Source organism: Ammospiza caudacuta, chromosome 2 (assembly GCF_027887145.1).
Source record: "Ammospiza caudacuta isolate bAmmCau1 chromosome 2, bAmmCau1.pri, whole genome shotgun sequence".
NCBI classification, from domain to species: Eukaryota; Metazoa; Chordata; class Aves; order Passeriformes; family Passerellidae; genus Ammospiza; species Ammospiza caudacuta.
In genome coordinates, this window is record NC_080594.1 from 121,257,102 (window position 1) to 121,281,223 (window position 24,122).

The 24,122-nt window shown below is 51.4% G+C and overlaps 2 protein-coding genes across 6 annotated transcripts; both read right to left on the bottom strand.

The window, feature by feature from the left end:
• Positions 1–1,013: 1,013 nt before the first annotated feature.
• Positions 1,014–11,359, bottom strand: IL10RB (interleukin 10 receptor subunit beta). The gene is made up of 7 exons (XM_058824814.1): positions 11,133–11,359; positions 8,944–9,067; positions 7,423–7,592; positions 5,341–5,528; positions 3,226–3,376; positions 2,843–3,000; positions 1,014–1,831 (listed from the first exon to the last, which is right to left on the bottom strand). The coding sequence occupies exons 1-7, from the start codon at positions 11,179–11,181 to the stop codon at positions 1,661–1,663; spliced, it is 1,011 nt and encodes a 336-aa protein (XP_058680797.1). The 5' UTR covers positions 11,182–11,359; the 3' UTR covers positions 1,014–1,660.
• A 375-nt stretch (positions 11,360–11,734) lies between these two features.
• On the bottom strand, positions 11,735–24,070 carry IFNAR2 (interferon alpha and beta receptor subunit 2). Of its 5 annotated transcripts, XM_058824809.1 has the most exons (10): positions 23,951–24,070; positions 22,049–22,214; positions 20,654–20,750; positions 18,113–18,154; positions 17,700–17,823; positions 17,193–17,362; positions 15,806–15,978; positions 15,386–15,548; positions 14,598–14,716; positions 11,739–13,162 (listed from the first exon to the last, which is right to left on the bottom strand). In XM_058824809.1, exons 3-10 carry the CDS (start codon positions 20,694–20,696, stop codon positions 12,473–12,475), a joined length of 1,524 nt encoding a protein of 507 aa, XP_058680792.1. In that variant the 5' UTR covers positions 20,697–20,750; positions 22,049–22,214; positions 23,951–24,070; the 3' UTR covers positions 11,739–12,472. The 5 variants fall into 5 exon arrangements, with proteins under 5 accessions (XP_058680796.1, XP_058680795.1, XP_058680793.1 ...); XM_058824812.1 differs by lacking the exon at positions 18,113–18,154 and having other exon boundaries at positions 11,737–13,162; XM_058824810.1 differs by lacking the exon at positions 22,049–22,214 and having other exon boundaries at positions 11,738–13,162; positions 23,951–24,045.
• Positions 24,071–24,122: the final 52 nt, after the last annotated feature.

Consider the following 24,122-nt stretch of genomic DNA (forward strand, 5'->3'; position numbering starts at 1 on the left):
TGGATCCCAGCCCCTGACAGGAACTCGCTGTCCTGTGCAGAGCAGCTGCTGGAGAGGGGAAAGCAGCTCCAGCAGCACCGAGGGAGGGCAGGCATCTCCAGCCCCCTCAGCTCCATGTGCACGGGGCATTTTGCCACTCTGAAAGCCAAAAGAAAAGGGGAGAAAAGGGGGGGAAGAAAATATAGAAAGAAGCTGTGGGAGGAGGGCCAGGGAACACACAGGGAGCTGGATGGGTTCCTTGGAGTGGTGATCCAGACCCAGGATCAGCATTCCCAGAGCAGCCTTGGGGACAGCTGCAGAAAGGCACCAATGAAACAAAATACCTTGGAAAAAATCAATTCAATCAATTCCATATTCCCCATGAAAGCAGAATGTGACCCAAATTAAAAAGTGCAGAAAACCCAGGTACAGATTCCACAGAATCCCAGAATCCCAAATCCCTGGGGCTGGCACAGCCCTGCCAGCCCATGCAGTGCCAGCTGTGCCCACCTTGTGCCCAGCCCAGAGCACTCAGTGCCACCTCCAGGGCACACCTGCAGGGATGGGCACTGCAGAGCTCCCTGGGCAGCCCCTGCCAAGGCCTGAGCTCCCTTTCCATGGGCAAATTGCTGCTGCTGTCCCAGCTGAGCCTGCCCTGGCCCAGCCTGAGGCCGCTCCCTCTGCTCCTGTCCCTGTTCCCTGGAGCAGAGCCCTGGATGTCCCCTCGTGGCAGGGACTTGGGGACACTGAGGGTCCCCTGAGCCTCCTCTGAGGTGGGAGATGAAAATGGATGGAATCAATTCCTGATTCCTTCCTGCAACCACTCCCAAAAAGCTGATATTTACCCATCAATAACAGACATCACCCCCAGAACTGTGCAATTCCCAAGCTGAGACACAACTTCACTCCTGGAAGGTTCCTTTGGTGACAGAATTTAATTTCTCACTCTCACATTGGTGCAGTGACACAAAGCCAGTGCCAAGGTCCCTCCCTGCCCCAGTGCTGGGTCCAGCCCTCACCCACCTGTGCAGCTGAGGCTGGGTTGGGAGCAGGGACTCACAGCTCCCCGGATTTTTCAAATTAAGAATACACATCAGCAGATAATTAAAATGAACCTCATTTAATTCCCACTTCAGCTGCCAAGTTTCCCACAGACATCAGTTCATCCCACCCTAAAAACTTCACAACTTTGCACCAGGGAAGAATAAATTCCATAGAAAAATGATGCCAGTGGGGATATCCTTAAAAACATCATTTCTCATTAGAAAAAAATAAACAGATCTTTTCTTAAAAATAAACCAGGTCTTTCCTTACAAAATAGTATTTTCTTTTATAAACATTTTGATTAGTTTTTGTAATAAATAGTTCATGAAAGTTAAATTAATTAGCATTATATATAAATATGACATTTCCTTTTTAGTGTCATAATCAGTGCCAGAATTGCTACAGCTGCTCAGGGAGCCACAACCAGCAGTAGCAAAAGTTATAGATGATTTAATTCCTCATTTAGTGACAAGTTTCTTGTACTTCAAAAAATAAAATGATTCTGTCAAAAGTCTGTGACCCCGTGTTTGTCTGTGGGGTTTCCCTGTTGGAAAACAGCAATGAGACAAACCCAAAAGTGCAAGGGAAGAATGAGGAGGATATTGGGGCTTTTCCTGAGGCTGCTCCCACTCCTGAGTCAGTGTCCTTGAGCAGAGTCCTGAGGGAGCTCTGCTGTCCTGCTGTCCCTGTCCCCAGCCCCTTCAGGGAGGGTTTGGGGGTGCTCTGCCACCACTGTCAGCTTGTCACAAACCAGGAGCTCTTCTCGGGGAGGGAGAGGCTGGGGAGCACCGGGGGGTTTGCTCAGAAACTGGGAAACAAAGAGGAAATGAGCATTAGGTGTCTGCCCTGCCCCATCCTGTTTGCTCACAAACACTGGGGCTATTAAACAACACTGGGGCTATTAAACAACAAACATTGGGACTGTTTTGCACACACCAAGTGGCTTTCCCAGGCCTTACAAGTCCCACAGGGCCAAGAGCGTCACATCCTCCCTAAAATCTGTTCCAGGCCTGGGAGCAAGATGGAAGTGCCTCTCAAGAATAACCCCAGGGCTCGGAGTCTTTTTGGGACAGAAACTTGGGAAAATCAAAGTTTTGGTTGGGAACAAACACCAAATGGTAACTGGGCTGTAGGGGAAGAGAGATTTGGCAAGAACCCTCTCCTCTGGCACTGGGAGCCATTCCCTGTGTCCTGTCCCTCCAGTCCCTCTGCAGCTCTCCTGGAGCCCTTCAGGCCCTGCAAGGCCACCATGAGGCCACCCCAGAGCCTTTCCTTCCCCAGGCTGGGCAATCCCAGCTCTCCCAGCCTTTCCTCAGAGCTGCTCCATCCCTCTGCTCACCCCAGTGCCCTCACTGAAACAATCCTGAACCGAATCTGGAATGAGAAACCAGCTGCTGTCAGCAGTGCTGGCCACTGCAGGTACAAAAATCTGGGCTGATCCAGCCCAGGTTCCTTCCTCAGACACTTTCCTGGAGTTAAAACTCATGATTACACTCCTGACAGGACTTTGCTGCAGGAGAAAAAAGGAGCTGGTTTAAGTCTGAAAGGAGGCAGGAGAGACAGAGATTTCTGTTGCTCATTGGCCAAATGAGGAACTGAAGTTGACACCTGGTACTCTCTCACTTCAAAATCAACAAACCCATCCTGTTTCTGAGCCATAAAAAGCTGGTGATTTCAAATTACAGACCACTGACCATCAGGTGCCAGGGAAAGGAGGCAAAATAAAAGAAGCTCCAAATGTTTTGGCACTGAGAGCCTTGAAAAAACAAGTGGCTCTGCTGGAAAGGGCTGATTTTCCCATGTTAGGCAGGAAACAAACCTCTTTCAAGTGTTCTGGGAAAATGTAGGAAGGGCAGAAAACATGTTTGATCAGTCTGTACAGATAAAAACTGGAGAAGAAACAAACGGTGACAGCTGTGCCCACGACCAGCATGGACCCCACCAGAACAGTCACAATGATCCACACAGGGGTTACACCTGCCAGAGACAAGGAAAAAAACAATTAAAACTGTCATTATTCACTGCTGAGTGATTATTTTTAAATTATCACTTTCTCCATGGAATGTCCCAACCCTGGCAGTGTCCCAGGCCAGGTTGGAGCAGCCTGGGACAGCGGCAGCGTCCCTGCCATGGCAGGGGTGGCACTGCCAGGCTGTGAGGTCCCTCCCAGCCATCCCAGGCGATCCCAGGGTCCCAGGTTACCATTGTGGGTTGTCTGCTCACAGAGCTCCCTGCTCAGCTGCCCTGTCTTGTTCCACTCGGGGATCAGCGCCTGCACTCGCACGCAGTACACCGTCCATGGCTCCAGCTGGGCCAGCACCTCTGAGCTGTGCCTGGTGTCCACCTGAGCTGCCTGCAAACACACACACGGCAAAGGCAACTGTGGGACATCAGTGACTCAGCTGTGGGATCAGCTAAGGAACCACAGAACTGCAATTACAATTAAATTCCAACCGGACTGAATTACAATTACAATTACAATTACAATTACAATTACAATTACTTACTGTACAGCCATCCACACCACTGCCCTCTGGGCTGTTTGCAGCAGCACTAACGAAGTTTCAGGCTAATGAGGGATGAAAAATGAGATCTGGTGGCAGCCAGAAACTGTCACCCAACCCAATGGGATCAGCTTGGAGCACAGCTACACACAAACACCATCCAGCCGCAGAGGGAGCAAGTGGGATGGACAACAGCACAAGAGGAAAAGGCCTCAGGCTGTGCCAGGGGAGTTTCAGATTAAGAAACATTTTAAAACATTTTTAAAACTTCAGGGGAGTTTTAGTTTAGGGACAGGAAAAACTCCTTCACTGGAAAAGCTGTCGAGCCCTGGGATAGGCTGCCCAGAGAAATGGGGCTGCCCCCACCCCTGGAAGTGTTAAAAATGTGTAAATGTGGCACTTGGGGACATGGGGTAGTGGTGAACACAGGCTGCTGGGTTAATGGCTGGAACTGAGGGCTCTTCCAACCTTCCCAACTCTGTGATTCTGTGAGCTGTCATCTAGGCAAAACCAAAAAAAAAAAAAAAAAAAAAAAAAATCTGGGAGCTGTGAGGTGGCTGAGGAGATGAATTTGCTGTTCAGGTTCAGTTCTGTCCCTGTAACTGCAGAGCATCCCTCAGCAGCAATAGGAGATTCCCCAGGCAGGTTTCAATCCTGGAGCTCCCAGGCCCTGCCTGCTGCCTCTGGGGTCCCTGGGGAATGTTCCAGATTGCACCTGCAAGTGCTGCAGGCACAGCCTGCAGGTGCAGCCCTGCTGCTCTGGTGAATGCACTGAGTGCACCCCAGGGCCAGGAACACCTCATCCCTCAGGAGCCTGTGAGTGGAAACCACGGTGGGAAAAAGGGCCCTGATTTCTGGAACTGAATGGCAAAGCACTGAGCAGGCAACAGATACAAATCAGATTACACCTGCTGGGCTCCATTCTAGAAAACTGCACTGATGGACAAAGCACTCATTAGCTGGGACTGGAGCTGCTGGTCAGAGGCTCCCTGTCTGCCGGAACTGAGGCCAAAATGCTCTAATTAATACATTATTAATGATCTTTCTCCATGCACTGTGTTTGGAGGAGCAGAAGTGCCTGTGGAAGAGGCTGGCCCTGACAGGGAGAGAGGGAACTGCAGTGGATACAAACTGCAGAGCTGCAGGGGCCACAGGGAGTGAAAGCCTTACCCATTTTAGATATCTTTGGGGGTAAAAACCCAAAGTCCCACTGAGAGGGAAAAAACACAGAGTTATTGATAATTATGGAAAGAGAAAGTTCTGTCCATGCTGCAGTGTAACTACACAGCTCCTGCATTTACTCTGAGCCCCAGGTGTAGTAAATAGCCTTGATTAACTGTAATTAGGAGAGATCCATTTTTACTCCTAGAATCACAGAATCCAGAATGGGTTGGGATGGAGGGACTCTAAATCCCACCCCTGCCATGGCAGGGACACCTCCCACTGTCCCCAGTGTCCAGCCTGGCCTTGGGCACTGCCAGGGATGCAGGGGCAGCCCCAGCTGCCAGGGCCTGCCCACCAGGGAACAATTCCTCATTGCCAAAGTCCCACCCAGCCCTGCCCTCTGGCACTGGCAGCCATTCCCTGGGTGCTGTCCCTGCAGGCCTTGTCCCCAGTCCCTCTGCAGCTCTGCTGGAGCCCCTGCAGGCCCTGCCAGGGGCTCTGAGCTCTCCCTGCAGCTTCTCCTCTCCAGGTGAGCCCCCCCAGCTCTCCCAGCCTGTAACCCGTGCCAGAGCCTCCAGGAGCTCCCAGGACATTCCCAGGATGGTGTTTTCCAGGAAAAGCACAGCTGCAGCTCAGGAAGTCACCGTACCCGGGAAGCAGAGGCGGGCTCTGCGTCCCTGCTGCCCTTCCTCCAGTAGAGGATCCGGTAGCTCCAGGAGCCGTAGTAGAGCCGCAGCGGCCACCGGTCCTGGCCGTGCTCCGCGAAGGGGCCCGAGAGATCCACGTGCAGCGCCCCCTGCTCCGAGCGCAGCCGCACCGCGGGGGCACCGATGGACGCTGCGGGAGGAGAGGAAGGGAAGGGAAGGGAAGGGAAGGGAAGGGAAGGGAAGGGAAGGGAAGGGAAGGGAAGGGAAGGGAAGGGAAGGGAAGGGAAGGGAAGGGAAGGGAAGGGAAGGGAAGGGAAGGGAAGGGAAGGGAAGGGAAGGGAAGGGAAGGGAAGGGAAGGGAAGGGAAGGGAAGAGAAGAGAAGAGAAGAGAAGAGAAGAGAAGAGAAGAGAAGAGAAGAGAAGAGAAGAGAAGAGAAGAGAAGAGAAGAGAAGAGAAGAGAAGAGAAGAGAAGAGAAGAGAAGAGAAGAGAAGAGAAGAGAAGAGAAGAGAAGAGAGAATTCAGCTTCAGCTGGACATTCACCTGGGCATTCTCACACAGCCCAAAAGTCACCTTTAAATCATGCATTAGAAGGAAGTAATTTCTTTTTCCCGGGTCAGGCATTAATGAATGCCTTCCTCCCAGAACTGCCGTGGAAATTGATTTTGTTTTTGCAGCTAAACCAGGTACCAATGCAGGCCCCATTCCCACACCCTGTAAATGAACTCAGTTCCCTTTTGCCAGCTGTGGTGACTCCAGGAGAGGAAGGACCATTTCCATGGCTATCACTCATTTCTCCTTCTGGCCAAACTGCCACAACATCTGTCTGTCCTAGGCAGACCCTCTAGAAAAGTGATTTATTGGGGCTTTTGTGGGTTTTGTGGGATCATGATCAGCTTGAAAAATGAAAACATTTTAATTATTTATGCCTCGTGCAATCAAGATTCCTTGGCTGAAAATTCACCTTTCTGTGTGAGATGGGGGTTTTTTTTTTGAAGTAAGAAAAAATAGAAATTAAACTTTTTGTCTGGCAAAGCGATGAATAAGGAAGTAACTGAATTAATTTAGATATACAGGAAGTCTGGCTCCTTGAAGACAACTTCTCCCTGTCTGGAAAATAGAAATGTTCCTTATTTTAAAATAAAATGATGCTTTGTTTGAAAATCTCCTCCAAAGAAGTGATCAATGGCAGTGGACCTACTGTGCTTTCTGTGTGTTACAACTAAGATTTTATGGATTATGTAATTAAATGTATTTAATTATGTAATTAATGATAAAATGTTATTAATGATAAATAGAAAGTAGAAATGTTCTTTATTTTAAAAGAAAATGATGCTTTGTTTGAAAATCTCCTCCACAGAGGTGATCAATATTATTGACAGTGAACCTGCTCTGCTTTCTGCCAGTGTTACAAATAAGATTTTATAATTCAATGTTGCTGGAACCCTGGTTACTGAGAATTCCAGACTTTCTGTGCTGCCAGGCACTGACCCCCAGAGAACACTGCACTGACCTGAGGCCCTGGAGAAGCTTCCAGAATGGAATGACAGAGCTGGGATTGTGGGGGTGGAGTTTGGATAGAAGTGTGTGATATCACAGGGTGGGAAACTCAGAGTTGAAGGGTTTAGAATGTAAAAAATATAGAGAGAACAAGATGGAGGTTTTAGGGTGAGGCTGCTCCTTCTCCTTCACCTTCTTCATGGGTTTGGGTGGTTTTGTGTCATTGGACAAAAAAGTCCCCATTGTGGGCAAGGGTGGTTGGGTATTGGGTTAAAAGTGAAAATAATTGAGGTGTCATTTCTTAATTGGGTAGTTTAGCCTTAAAAGACTTTGTAGAGAAAGACAGTGAGCCGTTTTGTACCTTGTCAGTGAAATACTGCAGAACTCACTGCTGTGAGACTGTAACACAGATAAGTAAAAGCAAACACCTAAGCCTGAAACACCACCTTGAGTGCCTTCAATCCTGACCTTCACAGAGGGACAAAACGGCAGCCAAGCCCTGGCACAACGATATTAAATGACAAAACACTCGTCACCCTCCCTCCCAGAGCAGGCAGTGTTTTCGGGAAGAACAGGGAAGCTCACTGTCATCCATGGGCTGGAAGGGGAGGGTGACCCAGGGGGAGCGCAGCTCTCCGGCCTCGGCGCGCAGCCGCAGCGCGTAGCTGCCGTAGGGGGACAGCGAGGACACGTCGCAGCGCGGCAGCCTCAGCCCCGTCCCCAGCGTCTCAAAGCTGTCCCCAGGGTAGTAGATGCTGCAGGGAACAGAAGCAGCGCGTAAGAGATGGGCAGTTACAACTGCCTAAACGGCTTTAAGGCAGCAGAGCTCTTAATGCAAGCGCTTGGCGCTCGTGGACACAAAAATCCCGTGTGTGTAATACTCGCATTAGGGATTTTACACCCATCTATAAATCTATAAATCCATTATAAACCTAATGATAAACTTAATGATTAAATTATAAATTTAAGGATTAAAATTCTAACTTTGCAAGAAATGCCCCTTTCCTGGCAGGGTCCCAAGGCTGCTCTCAGCAGGCAGAGGTCAGAGCACCAGCAATCACTCAGGCCGTGCCAGGGCAGGGCACTGCTGTCCCACTGGGACTCTCTCAGAGCTGGCCCCAGGATGGGCACACGAGGAGAAGCCAGGGAAAACAGGGCTGGGAAGGGACCAGGAGCTGCTTGTGGAACACAACCACAGAGGGCGTGGGTTAGAGGGACCCTAAATGCCACCCAGTGCCACCCCTGCCATGGCAGGGACACCTCCCACTGCCCCAGGCTGCTCCCAGCCCCAGAGTCCAACCTGGCCTTGATCAATACAGGATTTTAATAGATTATATTTAATATATTTTATCCTTTCTGCTTTGCACCAAAAGCCTGCCCAGAAATGTACTGATCAAGGCTACAGAACCCAGAAATACCTCTTGACTAAGCATGAAGAGAAGGCTCTGGGCAAGACTTAGAGCTCCTGCCAGTGCCTGGAGGGTCTTCTAAAGAAAAGGGAGATTTGTATATGGGCAGAGAGTTCAGGACACAGGGAATGGCTGCCAGTGCCAGAGGGCAGGGCTGGGTGGGATCTTGGCCATGAGGAATTGTTCCCTGGCAGGGTGGGCAGGCCCTGGCACAGGGTGCCCAGAGCAGCTGGGGCTGCCCCTGCACCCCTGGCAGTGCCCAAGGCCAGGCTGGACACTGGGGACAGTGGGAGGTGTCCCTGGGATGGGATGGGATGGGATGGGATGGGATGGGATGGGATGGGATGGGATGGGATGGGATGGGAGATCAGGGAAAAGCAAACACTCAGCACAACCAGGTCCCTTCAGTCACAGAAGAGAAGAACCACACACAAAGCCAATAACAGCCAGGGTTAAAATGTGTTTGTGGCTCCAAACCAAACAGGACAAGGCTGCCCTGGGTGTGAATGCCCAGGAAATGCCTCTGCCCCGTCCTCCAGCTCAGCAGAGAAGCCTCTCACAAGCTGAAATGAAGGGACAGCTCCTGGGACAGCCAAGTCCCTGAAACAAAGGCACAGAGTGTGCTCTGCAGAGGACACAGATCCCAAGCACACAGAGCTGCAGGGTGTGAGTGAAAGCCAGCCCAGCCCAGCCTCACCTCTTGGACTGCACAGTGTAGGTGAGGTTTTCTCTGGGGAACCTTGGTGCATCCCACTGCAAGGTGCTGTGAAGATTGACTGAAGAAATTCTCACGTTCTGGGGCTCTGGGACCATTGCAGAAACTGTGGGAGGAATCAGAACCAACATTTCAGTGTTTGCTCCAGCACTTGTCACTCATCCAAAATCTAAATGCAGCCTCTGCTTTGCCTTAGGTGCTTATTCAAAAACAGAGCCCAAATAAATTAAATTTAAATCCTGATGCCTCTCCTGCCTCCTTATGCAACAAAGCAAATTACTGGCTCCACTGACTTCCAGTAAGTGCTTGTGACACCAACATTTCTGGGGCATGACTGAGCTGGTGCTGCCCAGCACTCGGGGCATGAACTCTCCTGAGATTGTCAAACCCCAGTTTTTCTAAGCAGTGCTCCAGCAGCACTGTGGGAACAACAAGGGCGTGGGGATTGATAAACTTCAGCACCTCTGAAGGTAAGAGAGCTATTACATATAATTAAATGTAATTAAGTATCACTAACCAGCATTATTCACAAGTGATAAAACCGCAATTGTTCTCCTTTCTTGGAATGGAATCAAAGAAACCCTAAACTAGTGTAAATATCAATGAAAAGCCCATAACTGTTATGACTTAATTATTCTTACATAATTGTAGGTGTTGAGACCAAAATAGCAAAGATTCCAGCCCATTACTGCACCACAAATGAGCAACGCAAACAAACCCTGCCAGAACAGAGCAGTGTTTAATGTCACAGGTGTCACATCTGGCGAGAGACTCTAAGATAAATAACACATTTTCCATGTCTGTGCTTCACAGAATCATCACGGCTGGAAGAGACCTTCAAGGTCACCCTGTGTGACCCCAGTAGCCCACAATCACCCCTGAGCTGTGTCCCCAGCTGCTGCACAAACGAATGAAATTCCTGTGTCAGTCACCCCCTCTGGCAGGCAAGAGTTTGAACCTGGCTTAAACAAAACCGGTTTCAGACTCTGGTCCTATAGTGTTACCCCTGCACAAATAAATAAATAAATAAATAAATAAATAAATAAATAAATAAATAAATAATTCACAGTGCACATCACAAATACAGAAGTTCAAATCACACACTGGCTTGGGCTGGGAGGGACCTTAAAGCCACCCAGTGCCACCCCTGGCGTGGCAGGGACACCTCCCACTGTCCCAGGCTGCTCCAGCCCCAGTGTCCAGCTGGCCTTGGGCACTGCCAGGGATGCAGGGCAGCCCCAGCTGCTCTGGGCACCCTGTGCCAGGGCCTGCCCACCCTGCCAGGGAACAATTCCTCACTGCCAAGATCCCATCCAGCCCTGCCCCATGGCAGAGGCAGCCACACCCATTTATTATCCTGGCATTCCATTCCTCGTCCAAAGTCCCTCTCATTTCTCTTGGGGCACTGCCCCTGCTCTGAGGATGAGGTCTGAGGCAGGCATGCAAATTCCCAGGGAAAATCCCATTTCCTTGCCAGGCTCCCTTCCCTCACAGTGCTGCCTGCCTGAGCAGCCTCCAGGTAAATTGCTACACTGGGCACTGTGGATCCAAAGAGATCAGGAAATATTTCTGGGTTTTCAGGTCTGTGTACAGCCCTGTCAGCCCATGCAGTGCCGGCTGTGCCCACCTTGTGCCCAGCCCAGAGCACTCAGTGCCACCTCCAGGGCACACCTGCAGGGATGGGCACTGCAAAGCTCCCTGGGCAGCCCCTGCCAAGGCCTGAGCTCCCTTTCCATGGGCAAATTGCTGCTGCTGTCCCAGCTGAGCCTGCCCTGGCCCAGCCGGAGGCCGCTCCCTCTGCTCCTGTCCCTGTTCCCCGGCTGTCCCCTCTGCAGACAGTGACACGGGGCTCTCGGGCCGCGGTTTCGCCGGGATTTGCAGCGTCCCACTCCCGGTACGACCGGCCTCGTTTCCCAGCACAGAGCCGATAAGGCCCGCGGTGGCCGGCCAGGCTGGTCCCGTGTCCCCGCTGTCCCCACAGGGCACTCCCGGGGCCGCTCGGTCCCTCACAGCCCCCGCGGAGCCGCGCCGGGCTCGGGGCAGCGCGAGGCACCGCCGCCTCAGGCGCCCCTCGCTGCCGCTGCCCATGAGGGCACCGCCGCCCGCCGTGCCCGCGGCCAGGCGGCAGCGGGAGCTCGCTCCGTCCCTCCGTCCCTCCCCGGCGGACTCACCGACGAGCAGGAACCCGCTGCAGAGCGCGGCCCGCAGCGCGGCGGCCATGGCGGCTCCCTCAGCCGCGGCGGGGCGGCCGCGCCATGGCAGCGGGAACGGGGCCGCCCCGGCACCCCGAACCTTCCGCTTCCCCACAGGGCAGGGCGGGCACGGGGAACACCGGGAGCCCCGGCACCCCGAACCTTCCGCTTCCCCACAGGGCGGCCACTGGGAGCCTTGGCACCGCGAACCTTCCGCTTCCCCACAGGGCAGGGCGGGCACCCCGAACCTTCCGCTTTCCCACAGGGCGGGCACCGGGAACGCCAGGAGCCCCGGCACCCCGAACCTTCCACTTCCCCATGGGGCGGGTACCGGGAGCCCTGGCACCGCGAACCCTTCCGCTTCCCCACAGGGCAGGGTGGGCACCGGGAGCCCCGGCACCCCGAACCCTTCCACTTCCCCACAGGGCGGAGCGGGCACTGGGCATGGCGGCGGCCCCGGGCCTGAGGGCTCCCCCTCACAGACCGGGTCTCTTTCCCTCACACAGCAGGGCTGTTCACACCAATTTTAAATTTCTCATTTGGATTTTAAATGTCATAAAAATATTTTAATATGAATCAGTAATTGTACAAAATTATACAAAAATAAATTCAAGAGTGTATTAATGCCTCGATCCACTCTTTTGTCAGCTGAGCGTTCCTGTCTCTGCCCCCATTTTTCCATTTGATCAGTGCTCTCTGCACAAATACAGTATATAGCCAGCAGAACAGGTTTCACAAAAATCCAGTGACAGAGATAAAGAATAAAAAAATTGTAAAAGTGGTCTGGTTGGGAGACCAACCTCCCACTGTCCCAGGCTGCTCCAACCCCAGTGTCCAGCCTGGCCTTGGGCACTGCCAGGGATGCAGGGGCAGCCCCAGCTGCTCTGGGCACCCTGTGCCAGGGCCTGCCCACCCTGCCAGGGAACAATTCCTCATTGCCAATGTCCCACCCAGCCCTGCCCTCTGGCACTGGGAGCCATTCCTTGGCTCCTGTCTCTCCAGGCCTTGGAAATTGTCTGTCCCCACCCTCACAGGGAACAATTTCTAATCCAAAATTGCCCTCTGTCAGTTTGAAGCCATTCCCTCTTGTCCCGTCCCTCAATCCGTTGTCCAAAGCCCCTCCTTTGGAGCCCCTTCGGGCACAGAAGGAGCTCTAAGGTCTCTCTGGATCCTTCTCCAGACAAACACCCCCAGCTCTTTCTGCAGGAGCCCACACCACAGGATGTTAATGAAAAAGAAAGATCTGTGTGTTCAGTCCAGAAATAAGAGTTGGACAACACTGATTCCTACGTTATAAAGTAAAAGCAGCTCTCCCTTCTTCATCTCCTCATGTAGCCCGTAACTTGCTCTGTGTCTGAGTCCGAAGAGTCGCTTTCCTCAGAGGAAGAGGAGGAGTTTTGCCACTCGTGGAAGTCATTAGCACAAGGTGCTCCCTGCCCACTTGCCGTGTCCTGCAGCAGCTTTGCCTGCCCACCGTGAGCACAGGGCCAGTCCCCTGCATCCTCCTGGGCTGGGGCAGCAGCTGCAGGGCCGTGCCCATCCTGCTCCAGGGTGCCCAGCAGCACCGTGTTCAGGCTGATGGTGAAGCACCCACTGTCCCCCGGGGGCTCAGGGCCGTCCCCACACAGAGGGCTCAGCAGCTCGCTCCCCGTGTCCCTGTCCCCTGCAGGGTGGCCCTGGGGCTCCTGGGGCTCAGCAGCTGGCGCGTGCCCAGCCTGGGGGCTGCTGGGCTCACAGGTGCTGCTCACTGAGTACCGCTCTGGGCTAACGGGGGTGTCACAGCCCCGGGGGACACTGCCCCTGCCCAGCCTGCCCCGCCTGGTGTAGTCGTGGTCACACGGGGCACTGCTGTCACTGTCACTGCTGTCACTGTCACTGTCGTCACTGGCACTGCCTGTGCAGCCCCTGGCCTTGCTCTTCACCTCTCTGAGGATGATCTCCACTGAGCTCAGTTCCACTGTTTCTGACACGGACACCCACGGGGAGTAGGCCAACTTCCTGATGAATGCCTGGAGAGTAAAAGGATTTAAATAATCAGCCACTTTTGCACATATGCACACGACACCATGAAAAAAACTCCAAATAAGCTCCAGCAATGAGGCTGTCAAACAAATGATTCCTTCTGTGCCACAGTTTGGGCTTTTTCTGCAGAGTTCAGGGTATGTAGGTATCCTAGGCTGACTGTATGATGCTTTTATCTCCCAAATTTGCCCTAAACCAGGACAAATACAATTGTTCCTTCTTTTTCATTCCTGAGCATCACAGAACCCCTGAAAGGTTTGAGTGAGAAGGGATCTTAAAAAATCATCACAGTCCAATCCCCCGCCATGGCAGGGACACCTGCCACTGTGCCCAGTGTCCAGCCTGGCCTTGGGCACTGCCAGGGATGCAGGGGCAGCCCCAGCTGCTCTGGGCACCCTGTGCCAGGGCCTGCCCACCCTGCCAGGGTGAGTTGAGTCTTGTCACTCTCCCAGCTCTTGCAGTCACCTCTATCACAGCTGAGCAATTTTAACATCCTTGAAAAATTATCTTTTGAAGAATTTTCACAATTTTAACATCCCAAGCCCTGTATTCCCCCTGCACTTCAGAGGATTATTCAATATTTGAAGCATTTATCAAGTTGACAATAAAAAATAAATAAAGCTTAGATATTCCTTAGTAATGTGTTCAGCAATTGTTGGGATGTGAGTGATGACAAGGACATGATAAGCAAAGGACAGAAACACGTGGAAGAAGTCTTAGAAAAAAGTGACACCCATCTGCTCTGGGTATGTTTGTAGAAAATGGAAAATATTTGTGCTGAAAAGCCCTACAGAATTAAATGTAAAAGAAATCAGAGACTCTAAAAAAAAAGAACAAGTAAAAAAGATAAAAGATAGAAACAAGAAATCTTGTTATTTGTGACTGAAATTTAATGGCACAATTATTTGTGAATGAAATTATCCATTTAAATTCAATCTATGGAAATAAACTAGCTGGCTCTGGAGTGGCTCCCTCTGTGCTTGATCACAGAAAAAGTCCAAGAAAGATTATTTTATTATTATTATTATTATGAAACAGTGGAACAAGTCCTCCAGGCTCTCCTCACAGGGCAGTTTCTCCAGCCCTCTGCTTCCCCCTTGGCCCTGCTCTGGCCACAGCTTTTGTGCCCTGTGGGGACCAGAACTGGGTGGACTATTCCTGGATGTTCCCCCCTGAGCAGGGGTGGGATGATCCTCTCTGTTAGTAACTTGTCACACAAATAGCAAGAAGTGGTTTTGAACACTTGTTCTGAAGATCAGACAAAGCTTAACAGCCTAGAGAGCATCTTGGACTGAGGTAAACTACAAATGCAAACACACTGTGCTGTTACAGAACTTGTACCTAAAGCACAGGACTGGAAATTCCAGCTGTTAAACCTCCTGCTGCCAGCCAGAGAGGGCAGCTCTGAGAGTTGTTACATACCAGGGTCTGAGGAAGGGAGAACTTTGGGAAAATGAAACCTGCTGCATGCACACACTTCAGGACTGCAGCAATGATCAGTGCAACACAGACAGCACCTGCCACTGTAGCTTCACGGTACCCTGGAGTGAAAAAAAATCAAATAAACACACATGGAGGAAGTGTCCCACCACCACATTCCAGATCTGTCAGTCACAACAGCTAGCAGGAATCCCCAATAATTTTGGTTACAAGGGATCTGTGAAAGTTAAAGTCAGAACAAGACCAAATCCCAAATTAGCTTCAGGAGTTACAAAAGAAGTGACTCCATCTTTCTGCAGAGCTAGTGGAGATCTGTATGGCTCAGGGGACTGCCAAGAGATTTGTTCCCTCTGAGTGCTGAGGGTTTATATTTCACTCCTAAATACCCACAATGGTTCTCTCTTGGGATGTTTCTCTCTGCCAGTGAGGCCCTGAGAGACAGCACCCAGGGAGAGCCTGGGCCAGGAGGGGTTTAGGTTGGGTTTTAGGGACAGATTCTTGCCCAGAGGGTGCTGGCACTGCCCAGGCTGCCCAGGGAATGGGCACGGCCCCGAGGCTGCCACAGCTCCAGGAGCCTTTGGGATACCCAGGCTGGGCTTGGTGGGCTCTGGGCAGGGCAGGGCTGGCACTGGGGGATCCCTGGGGGTCCCTGCAGCTCAGGACATTCTGGGATTCTGTGATCATTTGTTTTCAGGACTGAACTGTAAATGTCCCTGCACCAAAGAACACAGAGCACACCCAGCCCAGCACCCTGCCCACAGCCCCATCACCTTGCTGAGCCTCTGAGTCTGCAGTGACACATTTCCAGGGGGAGGGGACAGAATTCTTGTTCAGGGATGCAGTGACTCCCACGGACAGGCAGTAATTCCTGCTGGGATACAACTCCTCAATGACAACACTGAACACCTCTTCAGTGGTTCTCTGCCGCGACCTCTGCCATGAAAAGCAATGGTTTGAAGTCAGTGATTGGCTGCAGGAGCCCCTGCTCCCTCCCCCTGACCTGCCCCCTGCAGGGAAAGGAAGCTCAGATTCTGCTGGCCATGCTCTCTCTTTTCTTCTAAGAAATCTATTTCTATGTTTTCTTTTGCTTCCATCCACATATTTGGTTTTGGGAGCCTGTTAACCATCAGAGCCATTTCATGCCCTCTATGTCCCTCCTCTAAAGCAGAACTATTCCCAAATTTCCCTACCTTGTGCTCTCCATCCTGTGACTTCAGGGTGATATCATAATCCAGCTCTTGGTAGATATCAATTAAAGACTGCAGCTTCCCATTCTGTCTGAAGTGAGTGGCTGGCAGCTTTATGGTGACATTGAGGCAGTTTGGACAGGAAGTGACATTCACTTCTGGTGGTCCCAGAATTGCTGTTGGAAAACAAGAGAGAGGAAAAAATGATGGAAAAATACAGTTCTAATTTATCCAGGACAATTCCATTTCTGTGATGCACACGGGGCTGGCTCAGCACACTCCAGGAGAGGTCACTGCTGTAAATCCACAAGGCCTTGCAACATTTAACCTCCACAGCCAAACCATCATTTCCCACAGGGCCAGACTTCAAAGGAAAAGGAGTGGAAGGAAGAGGCAGAAAGGGAATAGAGGCTTTACTCCAGCTTCACAGAAATGTGATCTTTGTATCTACATGAGACTAAAGCTGAGGTTAAAGTACAGAACAGAATCCTGGAATGGTTTGGGTTGGGAAGAACCTCAGAGCCCACCCAGTGCCACCCCTGCCATGGCAGGGACACCTCCCACTGTCCCCAGTGTCCAGCCTGGCCTTGGGCACTGCCAGGGGTGCAGGGGCAGCCCCAGCTGCCCTGGGAATTCCATCCCAGCCCCTGCTCACCCTGCCAGGGAACAATTCCTCATTCCCAATATCCATGTAACCCTGCTCTCCTTCAGCTAAAACCCATTCCGCCTTGTCCTGCCCTTTTTATGAAACCAACTGCAGGGACTGCAGGGCTCCTCCTCAGGATGTTCTCCTTCAGTTCTCCTTGTCCCATTCTCCCCATTCCCTCCGTGTTCCCTCATTGCTGACCCTGCAAGGGGACACAGCAGCTGCCTCTGCTGAGCTCAGAGCAAACACCATCACTTCACCCTCCACAGCTCTCCAGCTGCTGCTCAACATCTCTTAGCTCTGACAGCTCAAAACTTCATTTTCAGCAGAGCCAAGGGTGAAGCCATCTCTGGCAATAAAGACAAGGGCAGATGGATTGTTTGTGCATCAATCTCTTCCCTACACCTTATGCAGACCTGGCACTTTTTAACTCAACGTTCACTATCTGAACACACAAACACAATGTTGCTCTTTCAGTTATGTAGCTTACACAGTCAAGAGATTTTTACTTGGTGTTTGTCAATGCACAACTGTATTTTCTTTATAATTATAATGTATTTATTTCAAAACCAGAGCCTCATTCCTTTATCAGAACTACAAATCAGGACTACACATAAATGAAATACTACATACAAATAGCCACCCACACAGTCAATGTGGAGTCTTACAGCAAAGGTAACAGAACACAATTCAGGATCAGCTGTTAATGAAAACTACAAAAAGAAATGCAGAGACAGAACTTACTCTCAGCGAATGGCACAAAACGCAGCAGAGAAGAATTGAGCAGCTGAGCTCCTCCAATGCTCTGAACAAATACAGAATACTCAGTATATATGGCCTTGAACTCCTCTGTCAGCTCACAGGAGAGCTGGGCAATGCCTGAACACTGCTGAGCACTCATCCAGTCCTGGCTCCTGCAGGAAAGAGCAAGAGTCTCACCCCTCTGATGTGAGAAGGCATGGCAGTGTGAGGAGAGCATCTCAAGGGGAAAAAAAATCAGAAAAACTAAGAAAAAAACCAAGAAAAACAGAGAAAACCTCAGCCTTACTATTTTCAGAGAATCCCTGGTGCTGGCAAAGCCCTGCCAGCCCATGCAGTGCCAGCTGTGCCCCATGGGCACTTTGTCCCCAGCCCAGAGCACTCAGTGCCACCTCCAGGGGACACCTGCAGGGATGGGCATTGCAAACCTCCCACCTCTTTGGGTCAATAACCATTAAAAGCAGAATTTGTGCCTTATTTTGTGTCACTTGCCTGTAGTCTTTGTAGAGCACGTTGTAGGATGCTGGCACAGCTGGGTCATGTTCTGCCTGCCAGGACAAAATGTGCTGGAAATTGTGGGAGTCCATCTGGAGGTTGTAAGGAAGCCCCTTTCTCTCTAGAAAGGAAAAAATAACAAAATAAAACCCCAACAAAAAACTCTGAGCTTTGCAACCATTCTAATTAATAAACAAACCCATTTAGAGCAGCTCAGGATTTGCCCCAAAAAGCAGCCACAGGGGAGAGCTCAGCACAGCAGACACAGCAGTGCAAAGCACTGTGCACATGGATTACATTTCTCTAAGTTCTTTCTCCAAAGAGCATGAAGTTCCAAATGATGATTGGTGAGGATGTGCAAGCTATGAAATGTGTTAGGAAAAGCATTTTAGAGATGGTAACACTCTTACCAGGCAGGCTGCAAACAGCTGCAGACAGAAAGGTGAGGCACACTGGAAAGTGAAACTCTGTATTAATGCTTTGGCGTATCCATCCACAGCACCTGACTTGTACTGTAATGACTCATTTGCAACAATTGGTTCATACCCAGCACTCCCCGGGGGAACTCTTACTTTCTTTCACACCTTCCTAGAGTTTCCCACCCTTCCCTCCTCCTCCAGAGCCTGGGAGAAGTGTCCCTGAACCTGGGGCTCCAAGGAGGAGCTGCATCCTGGATCCCTCCCTGTGAGCTTCAGGATTCGAGGTCAGCAAAACCACCCAAGATGTTCTCATCAAATCATCTCTCAGAGGACTCTGACTCTATTCAAACACCTTTTCAAGCCACCCCAGGAATTTTAGGGCTGATCTGGGAAAATATTCCCTTGTTGCTTGACTGATCCTCATAGACCCCAGCAGGGTTTGGGTTGGAAGGGACCTTAAAGAGCACCCAGTGCCACCCCTGCCATGGCAGGGACTCCTCCCACCGTGCCAGGCTGCTCCAGCCTGGCCTTGGGCACTGCCAGGGACCCAGGGGCAGCCCCAGCTTCCCTGGGCAATCCTGCATTCCAGAGGTTCCTCCATGTTCCTGTAAAACCTCCCCAGGAGGCTGTGACTCACCCTGGCTCTCACTGCATCCAGGATTCTTTTCCTTGATCAACCCAGCTTCTCATCATTCCCATCTTTTCAACACAGTGCTTCCAAACACTTGAAGTTTTTGTCCTGACCCCCCTAATTTTCTTTTTTCTCAAGACCCTTCAGCCTCCCTTTTGCTTTGAGTGCAATAAAAAGAAACTTCCCGTTCTTGTTTTAAGGCATTTTTGTGGTCATGCCTGACTCAGGAGATGCTGACTCCCACACCCAGTTGGCCAAAGCAGTCACTGCTTTAATTCCAAACACATTTCTGTTTTACATGAATTCCATGGGAAAATCTGGACAGTTCCTTCCTTATCTTCCCTAAAACTCTCTTTTGTCTCAACCTGTCATGATAAAAAGATGTGCCACAGTCAGCATGACTGTGAAAAGAGAAATCTGGGCCTTGAATTAGAGAATTTAAACAATCTGTATGGAGATCCACAAATCACGGGTTTAACTGCAGCTAAATGTAGAACAATGGATTTCTTACCAGCTAGGAAATCACCCATTTGGAAAAAAAAGGCCAGTGGGGATAAATCAAGCAATATTTTAACTATTATTATCTGGACACAAGCTCAGATTCATAATCAATTGTGTCTGCTGAATTGCTGCTGCATTCCAGTGAGCATTATTTAATTTTCCAATGCCTCTTCTGCATCCAAACCAAATTCCTTTCAGTTCTGAGCTCAAACTGCCTCTGAACTTTGTTTCAACAAACAAGTTTAGCAAAGGAAGTTGAACAGTTGCAAAACTATTTGTGCTACACTCTTACAAAGGAGACACGGCCAAGACAAATATCTGAGAACGAGTAACTGGGAGCGTGGAGCCTGGGGAAACAGGGATGGACTGGAATCTGCCTGGGGAATCCTCTGCAGCATCTTTGAGTGTCTACCACCCTGGCAGTGTCCCAGGCCAGGCTGGACACTGGGGCTGGGGCAGGGGGAGGTGTCCCTGCCATGGCAGGGGTGGCACTGGGTGGGATTTAAGGTCCCTCCCAACCCAAACCAGTCAGGGGTTTTGGGATGATGATCTCACCCTTTTTACCCTTTTTAGAATTAAAGGATCCTAACCTAACAAATCCCCTTCTCACAACAAGTACATCTCAGCCAAACTGAGCTGGTTTCACCTGCTGATCCAGAAACTGAGGAGTGCCGGAAAAACTCAGATTAAAAAATAAAAACCCTCACATGTACCTGAGAGCTCCTGGGCTTGCAGGGAGGCAGAACCACGGGATGGAATGGCCTGGAAGGGACCTAAAGCCCACTCTGGGGCCAGAGTCACCAGTTCAGGCATGGGGGAATCAGGCATGAATCCCATACTAATTTGGGTTGGCAGTGATCCTAAAGGTTATCCATCCCCACCCTGCCATGGCAGGGACACCTCCCACTGTCCCCAGTGTCCAGCCTGGCCCTGGGCACTGCCAGGGGTGCAGGGGCAGCCCCAGCTGCTCTGGGCACCCTGTGCCAGGGCCTGCCCACCCTGCCAGGGAACAATTCCTCACTGCCAAGATCCCACCCAGCCCTGCCCTCTGGCACTGGCAGCCATTCCCTGGGTGCTGTCCCTGCAGGCCTTGTCCCCAGTCCCTCTGCAGCTCTGCTGGAGCCCCTGCAGGCCCTGCCAGGGGCTCTGAGCTCTCCCTGCAGCTTTCCCTTCCCCAGGTTGAGCATTCCCAGCTCTCCAGCCTGGCTCCAGCCCTGCTCATGGTTTATGCACAGAATGGAGCAGGCAGGGGTAACACCAGAGATCCTTACTCTGGGAATTACTCCAGGGAGGTTCCACAACACCATGATGGTCTCTTACGTCATTAACTCAGCAGGATAATTAATGAATTAACAACCCCCCTGCAGTGCTGCTCTCTACCCCAAAGGTTCAGGACTTACCAAGCTGACAGAGAGGCATTGGCACATCCATTGGGGTTCTCATGGAGATTAACAAACAAACCTCTCTGCTTGCAAAAGGAATATTTTGCTTCTGCTCCTACAAGCACATGAAAAACAAGCACATTTTACTAAATGATGACAGTAAATTGCCTAGTAAATCACTTTTAACTAACCCAAGGTTTCTGTACAGAATTGTTTTACCCTCTCCAGTGGCTGAGGGAGGGCAGTGGTACTGAAAGAGTTACTGGGGGAGAGCACTGATCTTTATCATTTAATGGCAATTTTGGTCCATTTCCATGGCAACAGCACTTTCCTTTTTCCACATGGAATGGGCTCCTACCACTTCAAATAAACAGAAACCACTGTATAATTATTTATATTAACTTTGCATTTAGACAGTATCTGAAAATTCAACGCCACTCACTCCAGCTTCATTAATACAATGAAAACAAACTGTGCTTGGCTTTGTTTGAAATAAACTCATCACCATTGTAGGAATTGTTTCCAAAAAGGGAAAAGATCAACAGAGCACTTAGAAAAAAATTAATTACAAAGAAGTTATGAAGTTTGTTACAAATTTTTAATGCATAAGATCTATTAAAATAATCCTTCTTTTCACTGTTACTTTTTACTCTAATTAACATCCTCATAACATTAATATCCACAGCATGTGGTTTTGAGTTAGCTGGGCAAAGGTGTATCTATTTCTAAAGAACCTTCCCCTCAGCTTTAACAAAAATTAACTGCTTTTTAATTCAACATTATTTGCAAATACAACTGGAATTATTTTTCTGCAAAACAACCAGCTTAAAATCATGCCAGAGCACACTCTATATATGAATATATGAATATATTAACACATAACCCTGTATATTCATATATTAACACAGGATAGAAGCAATCTGTTGAAGTCAGGTGAACTAAGCCCTTTATCTGAGAAGTCAATCTCCCAGTGCTCAGAGTGTAGGAAGGCACTGGGTAAGTGTTAGGAACTTGGATCTGTGCAAGTGACAGTCCCACAGCCCCAGGGGATGCTCTCCTCCCCTCACTCTGTTCATTCATTCCAGCAGAATTCATTCCAAAGAGCAGCTGCACCTGCAGGCTGGGACCTTCCAGAGAGTTCCCTTCAGGAGCAGCCTTGGGCACCTGCATTCCCTTGGTAAATGATTTCCTTTCCCTGATAACCCCTCGGCTCCCCCCAGGCCCTGTCTGAAGCACTCCCTGCCCACGGGGATGTGCTGTGTGGAGCTGGGATCCTGGCTGGCCATGCTGCAGGGATAACACTGGGAATAATCCCACTCTGGGAACCACACCAGGCTCCTGGCTGCCTCTGGCTGCTGAGCAAAGGGGGCTCCCACATGGGGCACGCTCGGAGCCAGGTTATTTGTTCAGCACCTTCCACTGCCTGAGAAAACGTGATAAAATGCGCTCATCTCCAGGATTCTAAAGCTGGATGTCCTCTGCAGAACTACCACTGCCAGGGAGATTCCAGGGGAACACCATTTCTGTCAGAACTCTGGTGAGCTTTTGTTGGTCCTCCTCTTCAGAGCTGCATCAGTCCCTGTGAAGTATGGAGAGCAGTGAGTGCAGCCTCATGTCACTCTCTGACTCATAAAATCATGGAATCACAAAAGGTTTGGGCTGGGGAGACCCCAAATCCCACCCAGTCCCAGCCCTGCCATGGCAGGGACACCTCCCACTGTGCCCAGTGTCCAGCCTGGCCTTGGGCACTGCCAGGGGTGCAGGGGCAGCCCCAGCTGCTCTGGGCACCCTGTGCCAGGCCCTGCCCACCCTGCCAGGGAACAATTCCTCATGGCCAAGATCCCACCCAGCCCTGCCCTCTGGCACTGGCAGCCATTCCCTGGGTGCTGTCCCTGCAGGCCTTGTCCCCAGTCCCTCTGCAGCTCTGCTGGAGCCCTTCAGGCCCTGCCAGGGGCTCTGAGCTCTCCCTGCAGCTTCTTCTCTAAAGGGATCGTTTTAGTGGCTCTCAGGTTCACGCTGGATGGGGTTATATTTGCTTCTTTTCTTCAGAAAAGAAAAAAAAAAAGCAGCTTTGAGATTTTGAAAGTCAGTGGCTCATATTTCAGAAAAGCTCTCCCCCAGTTCTCTGAAAGAAGCAGATGGTCTATTTACTTACATAAATCAGCTTATGGGAATACTGAGAGAGGCAGAGACCTGACTGACAGCAGGAAGTCTGCAGAGGAACATTCTGAGCCTGCACAGGGAGCTCTGAGCCCACCCAGCCCAGCCCTGCCCAGGCAGGGTCACTGCAGCAGCGACACAGGAACGTGCCCAGGGGGTTTGGGATGTCTCCAGAGACTCCAGCCCCTCCCTGGGCAGCTGTTCCAGGGCTCTGCCCCTCCAGGGAAGGAAGTTCTGCCTCAGGCTGGGCTGCAATTGCTGTGTTTTATTTCCTGGCCATTGCTGCTCATCCTGCCACTGGCACCACTGAGCAGAGTCTGGCACCATCCTGACACCCCTAGAGCTCCATAAAATCCTGAATCCTCCCGAGCCAGGGAACCACACTGTGCCTGTAGCATTATTCCCACCCTTGACTGCTGGGAGACTTTGGATAAACCGCTTCTAAGGACATGGAAATCACTTAACCTCCACAACCCAAGGTGATTACCAACAGCCCTTACCCCATGGGCTGCCACAGTGCTGGGGAGGAGACACCTCAGGCTGGGCCAGGGCAGGCTCAGCTGGGACAGCAGCAGCAATTTGCCCATGGAAAGGGAGCTCAGGCCTTGGCAGGGGCTGCCCAGGGAGCTTTGCAGTGCCCATCCCTGCAGGTGTGCCCTGGAGGTGGCACTGAGTGCTCTGGGCTGGGCACAAGGTGGGCACAGCTGGCACTGCATGGGCAGGCTGGCAGTGCTTTGCCAGCCCCGGGGATTTGGGACACAGCAAACCACGCCTGGGACAGGGGGCGCTGCGAGAGCCCTCGGCAGCCGCTGTTCCTGCAGCCACCAGCCCGTGCGATCCCCACACCAAACCCTCCCCAGGCACCTCCCGGGCCTGGCCGGGGTCAATGCAGCGAGCGGGACGCTGCCAAGAGCGAACCCGGCGGGGTTTTGGGGCTCCGTGTGCGGTTCTCGGGGCTCCCCATGGGCCCGAGCTCCACAAGGCTCCAGCAGAGCCCCCAGGAATGCCCGGGCAGCGGCCCAGACCGCTCTCCTCAGCCGGGGGAAGCAGCGCGCCCCGCTCCCCCCGGGGAACCGCTCCATTGGCACCGCAGGGCCGCGCCCGGGGGCAGCGGGGGAACACGGCACCGCACACACCCACGCCTGCCAGCCGTACCTCGCGGCGGGGAACGCCCCGGCGCTCCGCTGCGGCTCCTCATTGCTGCTGACCGCGTCTATGGCCCTTGATCAATGCGACCGACGCCCACCGACCCCAGCGCTACCACCAGCTTCATCGCCTAGCGGAAAATGGCGGCGGGGACGGCTAGGTGTTAGCCACGCCCCCACAC

Bases quoted from the DNA above. Each gene is read 5' to 3' on its own strand.
- IFNAR2 (XM_058824810.1), bottom strand. From the start codon at position 20,696: ATGAGAACCCCAATGGATGTGCCAATGCCTCTCTGTCAGCTTG. The intron at 17,824-18,112 runs GTAAGAGTGTTA...TTTCCTTTCTAG, and splicing joins AGCTGTTTGCAGCCTGCCTG to AGAGAAAGGGGCTTCCTTAC. The intron at 13,163-14,597 runs GTATGTAACAAC...TTTACTCTCCAG, and splicing joins TCTCCCTTCCTCAGACCCTG to GCATTCATCAGGAAGTTGGC.
- IL10RB (XM_058824814.1), bottom strand. From the start codon at position 11,181: ATGGCCGCCGCGCTGCGGGCCGCGCTCTGCAGCGGGTTCCTGCTCGTC. The intron at 7,593-8,943 runs GTGAGGCTGGGC...TGTTCCCTGCAG, and splicing joins TACACTGTGCAGTCCAAGAG to CATCTACTACCCTGGGGACA. The intron at 5,529-7,422 runs GTGAGCTTCCCT...CTCCTCCCGCAG, and splicing joins CTTCCAGCCCATGGATGACA to CGTCCATCGGTGCCCCCGCG.